General features: G+C 40.1%; 1 protein-coding gene across 3 annotated transcripts in view; it reads left to right on the top strand.

Moving 5' to 3' along the window:
* Positions 1–3,721: 3,721 nt before the first annotated feature.
* The window catches only part of LOC142765421 (uncharacterized), a 40,889-nt gene continuing 37,285 nt past the window's right edge, over positions 3,722–7,325 (top strand). For 2 of the 3 annotated variants that reach the window (XM_075866409.1, XM_075866408.1), the window contains exons 1-3: positions 3,722–3,837; positions 5,398–5,445; positions 5,890–5,937. In XM_075866409.1, the coding sequence (XP_075722524.1) occupies positions 3,748–3,837; positions 5,398–5,445; positions 5,890–5,937 (186 nt within the window). In that variant the 5' untranslated portion in view covers positions 3,722–3,747. The remainder of the gene's footprint in view (positions 3,838–5,397; positions 5,446–5,889; positions 5,938–7,325) is intronic. The other variant, XM_075866410.1, reaches the window with a different exon arrangement.

Below are 7,325 nucleotides of genomic sequence, written 5' to 3'. Positions count from 1 at the left end.
AAAAATATGGCCTGCGTCGATTGTACAGTACTTCACCCTTGATTCGACGTCACTTATGTGTAGATGCTGAGGTAGGCATGGTTACTGGTATATAATAAACTCGAGAACTAATTAGCACGGCCATGAGCATCGGCAGGTATTTTTTTCTTGGGGCGTGAAAACCGGTGTACTATGCTCTGGCACTTAGAATCGTTTCTTCTGACTCCTCTAATGCATTGGAAAGACAAGCTGCAGTAGAAGTACTTTAAATATTTCGGTTTAATAATGCACGTTTCCGCTTAGTAGTACAGGAGAGCCTACGCTCAGTAATTCTTTGTGCTTTTGACGATGACCCTACGTCTGTACATTTACGTCCTGCGTAGACGCACTAACATACTAAGGAACGTTTATATTGGCCGGGAATATGATAGTTTGTTGAAGTGGATGCATCCTTCAATTTGTCCAGCGGGCTTCGTCTGTGACGAGAAAAATGCTGAACTTATCCGCGAAGAAAACGAAGACCAGTGAACGTGCTGGCAGTCCCTAGCCGCCGCTAGGCTGACGATGACGACGCTGTCAGATTGAAGCTGTTGGCCACTCCTGCACTCACTTTTGCGACCTCATGAATGATCCCTTCAGCCGTACGCGTATTAGTCTTATCTGCGCATGACGCCGTGCAATTTGAAGCAGACAGGCTTGCTCAATGATGAATTTGAGCTATTTACATCTTAAATGAATTCTCGCTCCGCTGATTTGAATTGCGTGCAGGAGTTTTGCAATACGGTACCAGCAGATTCAGTAGGGGTGTCTTTGCACTACAAATATACTGTGCTACCGAAGCAAAAACCGCAAAATCACCTTTAGGTTAGCATAGGTGGTCATGTGCAACCTTTCAATTGGCAGTGTAAAAGCACTTTAAATTTTAAAATTGCAATAATATTATTATATTCGAAGCTTCTCTTAGCTTCCATATTACGGACTGTAGTATGTTTTGCAGGAGCGCTGACAGGAGGTGGCACACTGAAGCCCTGCCCCCACCCTAAAATTTTTTTCGCCATGACGGATAGGGCGCAAAAATGAACAATTCAAGAGGCAGCTCCCGCCCTTGAATGTGACGCAATTTACATGGCACTAACGTTTCGTAGCCAACCCAGTGCTCCTTAAGAAGAACACTTAACGCGGACGACTGCCTTGAACGAAATGTATGCATTGTTGCAAATGTTTACTTCATGCAAGAAATTCACGTTTTGGCACATTGGGTAGATTTGTTTACCAATATTGATAACATTTATTGGTAAAAATACACTGAACGTATCAGAGCAGCAGGTGCTGTATGTTTGGGGCAATGTTAGTACATCGACTTCTACAGCCGGTGATCGACTGGCCATGATGATGATGCCACTATGAGCAACGAATGTCCTGCCGCTCATAAAGTGTTTCTTTCCTTTTTGTTTCGAACGTTGCAATACATTATTTTACATTGAATCTTTACTGGGCATGTTCTCCGCTAGATGCACACAAATTCCCGCCGTTGTGGCTGTTTGTATGTGCATATCTGCGTTTTTTTAGTGGCAAATCATGCATGTTTCTTGCATTTTTTACTAAACAAACCATTTTTATGGCCTCTCTGACAAGCATACAAGCCGTGGAGGGGGCTAATTTTTCTCCTCAAATCCTACCATACAGGTAAACTAATGTTTTCTAAACGCTGTGCCTTGTTTTTGTGGCAGATGAGAAAAAAGCCGGGAGCCGACGAAGGCACGAAAAATGCGTAGTATCTTTCAAAGTGACGGCACGTTCGGAACTTTTGCATTGAAGAAAATCGCCCTTCAGCCGTTGATGCAGTGAAGTATTGCTAACATAATAGAAGAAGATTTCTTATTTTATGACGTTTTATGTGGATTTTATTGCAAACTATATGCACCAATTCATGCTGCTTGCGGGCACGAAGCTTTTTGTGCTGATTACCTGACGGGACCTGCCGTGTAGAGCGCGAAAGCCATTACTAAGCGCACCTGTTATTTTCAATAATATACTTCTTTTATATATAGCTTTTTTGTGTCAGAAAGGCCATCATTATACAGTTTATGGCCTCTTCTTGGCAACGACGAAAAGTGTGTTTTCTAAACCTTGGGTAAATGTCCTGTTTTATTTGGAATTCTGTCCTATGTGCATTTCAGAATGGCCGCATGGCCGGCGGCCAACACCACTACGTGTTCATAGCGTAATTTGAAAAGAAACAACATTAAGGTTAAGATTTCGCGTATAATATGTGGGGCCAAGAAACTTAAAATATCAACTTCAAGAATTGCGCAAGCTCACATGTCTATGAAGCACTTTGAGTCCTGGCTGGGAGAATTTCAAGACCCTGCTTTTATTAGTCGCTTGCTCTAAGCAAACTGTGTCCATGGTCACCACTTCTTGCGCTAGCGCTGTACACAAACTAAATCTCAAATTTTGGCTAAGAGAGGCCTAATATTGCCAGCAGAGTTGTACTCCCTTAGAAGAACTTTGCGTTCCTAACTCTTCAAACGCTGGTGATAGAAATGAAGACAGTACTGCAGTTCAGCCACACGTTAACAAGGGCTAACCAGTCTCGTTGTTCATCATCATGAAAGGCTGCAGATTTGTCATTTTGCCCTCTGGGCAACTCTAAGTTTTTGCACAAAAGCCAAAGCGAAAACTCACGGAAGTGCATAAGATTAATTTGTTGTTATTGTATTATGTAACAGTATTGCATTTAGCCATCACCTTCCAAGTAACATTCACGCGACCAATTTAGCAGGCAAACTGTCAGACAACTAGAAACAAAAGACCCCGTTAGGATAAACTTCAGGCCAGTGCTTTTCTGCGTTGTCACTGGATCATTTTTTTGTTTTCTGTTGTTGATAACATGTTATTGGCCCCTATATCGAAATCATTTGTTCTGATTTCACCTAGCCCTCTTGTTTTTGGAGTCAACACGAGTGCTCAATCAGTTGTTTTAAAAATTGACACACTTCGTTGGCTAATGTCATCTCTAACGCGACTTCCTTTTTTTAGACGCCAAGCTGGCATGGCCACTGTCCGCAAAAGTTGAGATGGCCCGTTTCGCGAAGGCTGTTTCGTCGGCATGTCCGCGTGAAGCTCCTTTCATGCAACCTGTACAAACACTGTGTGCACCCTATTAGGTTAGAGGTTTTACACTATAGATTTGCGTTGTAGCTTGGTCCATTTCTAAAACATTGTGTACATTATTCGCCAACAGAAAAAAGAACAGTCTGCGCAATGTAACGCACCACAATTCCTGCGTTTAATAATTTAACATGCTTTTGAATATTAGCTGTGCGCATGAAAAGCAGTTTTTGCTCATTTCGTGTCTGTGAAGATTCGCAGGAAAAGCAGCTTTATGCGAAATGGTGTACATCAAGTATTGGCAAGAACATTTTGGGGTTTTTCATGCAGCTCTATAATGCAATCTTATCCGTTCTTTCTAGGAGCTACTCAAATCTCTAAAGAGACAAGAGTTAAGGAATATGCCCAATATACCTGACATTTAAGACTAAGCGTGCTATTTGTGCCATTAATTTGACGAAAGAGGAAGAACAATGAAAGAATGAACCAAAATACATCTTTCATCTATAGCCACCGGATGACTCACTCTAGAAACTCTCGAAACAGCGCACATGCGTCAATGAAATTCCATGGTAGGGCTAAGAAACTATATAAAGTAAGTTGCATAACGACTCATTTTACACGATGTTTTTATTAGCAAACTTTGGCGCAGACATGGGTGCTAGCGTTAGAAGTATTCCAACTTGCATCATTTTGTTGGCGTTCGCTATCATAATGCCAACAACCAAGTGCCTAACGGAAGGAGTAAGTAAATATAGTCTAATAATGAAGACTATTTCAAGTATAATAATGCAATAGTTAAAATTATTCGAACTATATTAAGCTCTAAACTGTTCTAAATTTAAAAAATTATATCTATTCCCCCAGAAATCGATTTCCCGACAGAATAACCCAGTTATTAATAACCAAATTCTCGTCAAATCTCTGGACAAGGATCAAAAGGGAGAACCAAAAATTGAATGTTTAGTTTACGTAGTCGAGTTACCAGTGTATTGACAGTAAAAAACGATGCTTTATATGCGGCCGATTTCGAGATTTTGGCCACATTATTCGTCGAGAAAAAAACGCAGAATCGACTTTTCAATTCTTGGCTAGAATAAATCGAAGAAATTCCTGCCTGCGACACTGGTTTCGCTTCATTGTTGCAATAACTCGTCGCTACGCACGCAGCATACGCCATTCTTACAGCCCAGACTGGGAACACTGCAAAGAGTTTCAAGGAGCGCATGCGCGTTGTGATCACCCAGGATATGCATCGCAACGAGAAATGCTATCTTCAACGCTGGCAGGTGCTGACGTGGCAATGCGAAGTGAGCGTGGCATTCATTCAGCAATGTGTTATCATATCAAGTCAACATCTACGGTCTATTAACGCTCTTTGGGGGTTCTTCAAGAGGAGAAGCCGTGACACTAGACTATAGGGGAATCATAATGTTGCGTAGTTATAGCATATACGCATAATTTGTTTCTCTCCCAACCATCAGTCTCCATCACTCATTTTACTTGCGAAGCATTTCTTAGTAATCTTCGGCAACTTGGACCGTATCTATCTATCTATCTATCTATCTATCTATCTATCTATCTATCTATCTATCTATCTATCTATCTATCTATCTATCTATCTATCTATCTATCTATCTATCTATCTATCTATCTATCTACCTATCTATCTATCTATCTATCTATCTATCTGTCTATCTATCTGTCTGTCTATCTATCTGTCTGTCTGTCTGTCTGTCTGTCTATCTATCTATCTATCTATCTATCTATCTATCTATCTATCTATCTATCTATCTATCTATACTTTCGCGTTTTGTGAAAACTTTCAGACATTTCTGATAAAAAATACAAACTCCGTTCACCAGAAGTGCTTTCTTTTATGAATTATGTACTCTCACACAAACTTTAGTAGCCCGAGTCAACCTCAATTCACGTAGCTGTCGTTCCTGAATTTATTATGGCAAAAATGTCATCCCTTGTGCCCATCTTTGTTTAAATTCGGGATTGCTGCATTACAATATTTACAGCCTTAGATAACTTTATCAGACACAAACGTTGTGCCTGATACAATCCGTGTTTGCGTTTTATCGGTTTAGCGCTCACCAGTTTTTGGGATTCAAGATACTAAATTCTTTTTACTGGGGTGTTTTCTTTGATTGATTATACACTCCCATGCAAATTTTCAGCAGCCTAAATCAACTGAAATTCCCGTAGCTGTCGTGCTGACACCTATTCAGGCACCTGTGTTATTCATTGTTCCTTTCTTTGTTTCAATTCCTAATTGTCGTATTACTTTGTTTACAGCCTGAGTTGACCTCAACAAACGCAACTACTCTTCTAGACACAATTGAGGCAAGTGTTTCATCTGTTGTGCAAACTCACCAACTTTTGTGATTCAGTATTACCTAATGTGTTCAACGGAGGTGCGTGCTATTATTCATTATATACTTTTCTGCAAACGTTAGGCAGCCTTAATCAACTTAAATTCATGAAGCTGTCGTTCTGGAACCTATTCAGATTAATGTTTCATCCGTTGTGCAAACTCAATGTTCTCTAATGATTATAAATCAGTAAATACAGTGTATCAGGAGCTATTTTGTGTTCGTTCTTGATAGACATGGAACTTTTTTTACGGCCTGAGCAATCTCATCTCCTGTAATTATCGTTCTAGAGCAAATAGGGGCAAGTGTTTAATCCTTACTTAAACTTAGGTCTCATATCATGCAATTCTTTGAAATATGTGCCACATATACTTTTTTGTACCTCTTTTTGATTGTTATGTTATCTTTTTCGCAGCCTGAATCAGCTTCAGCCAAAGAAGCTTTCATTCCTGGTGGAGTAAAGGCAAGTATTTTGTATTGGGCGTAAACGAAGTGATATTTGTAGATCATTTTGTTGACTAGAGATGCTCGTTTGATTTTCTTCTGTAAAATCGTGCAATGTTCTTGGAAAACTGCGTCAGCTACATTTCCCGTCATTATCGTTCCTTATCCCATTCGTGCAAAGTCTTGTGGCCTTAAATAAACTACGGAGGCTTTGATGATCCATAAAGTCTCTGAACAGATTAGTTTATGAGCTACATTGTATGAATTCTTGATTCTCAAGCTATCCTTTTTTTCGTGCCTAAACCAATCCCCAGTAACGAAACCGTCCTTCCTGTTCCAACTACGGTGGGTGTTTGATCTCTTGTGCAAGCTAGGTCACCCGAGGAGTATATAAAAACAAATAAGTAGGTGACCATGTACTGCTGAAAATCATTAGCAGGTTTCATAAAGGTAATCATTTTCTGTATGATAGATAAAAGAACTGAATCAGTCATATTTTTTAACACTACTGCAGGCCTTTGTACAGGCCCATACTGGAAGCAGTTAGAAACAGTATACATAAGCATGGACATAGCAATACAAAAACGAAAGCAGAACACGGATGTCCTCAGTAGATAATGCTTCATAATAGAACATTTGAAAATTAAGGCGATAACAACCTATACGACCTCTTGGTATATCAGTATCATCTCTTGGTGAACGTGCTTCTTAACATTTGGTTACGATTGAAAATTTCATACATAGAGATAAAAACGGTAGAGCAAATGTGCTCGATAGTAAAAAAAATTATAGTAATCTGTTCGCAACCCTGCAGCCACGAAGTGGTTCTATAAGGACATTAAATCGAGACGTTGTGCTAGCCTAGTGAGTAAGACACTCATCTGCTGACCGATATATCGTAGGGTGGAGTCCCAACCATGGGGGCTGCATTTTCGCTGGAGACAAAAATGCAAGGGGCTTGTACACTTATAATTGGCACATATATCAAAGAATCGCACCAGGTAGAAATTTTCATAGCCCTCCACTACAGCGTCTCTCACAGTCATACGGAAATTTCAAGACATTAATCTCCAACATTTATTAGGGACATCAAAATTGTTTTTGTATTCAATGACTGCGGTTGAGAGCACTAGGTCTGACTCTTCTGCACCAAGTGCAGAAGAGTCAGACCTAGTGGTCTTCCGCTCCTTCATTTTCTCTTTACTCTCACTTGGTCGTTCTGCTTTCTTGCTATACCACAAGAAAAAGAATGTCAGCCAACTAAAAGTCTCGCCTCAATCATCTCTGAGAGGGTGTTTCAGAGTCTTGGCACACTGTCATGAATGACTAAAGTAATCTTAAAAAGCGATGAAAGAGTCAGAAAACTTGACACTGCTGCACTAAGAACTTACACGCTTGAGCACACAG

The sequence above is a fragment of the Rhipicephalus microplus genome, chromosome 6, assembly GCF_043290135.1.
Source record: "Rhipicephalus microplus isolate Deutch F79 chromosome 6, USDA_Rmic, whole genome shotgun sequence".
NCBI classification, from domain to species: domain Eukaryota; kingdom Metazoa; phylum Arthropoda; class Arachnida; order Ixodida; family Ixodidae; genus Rhipicephalus; species Rhipicephalus microplus.
Note: the sequence above shows the minus strand (reverse complement) of the source record. Positions and strands in the feature narration are given on the sequence as shown.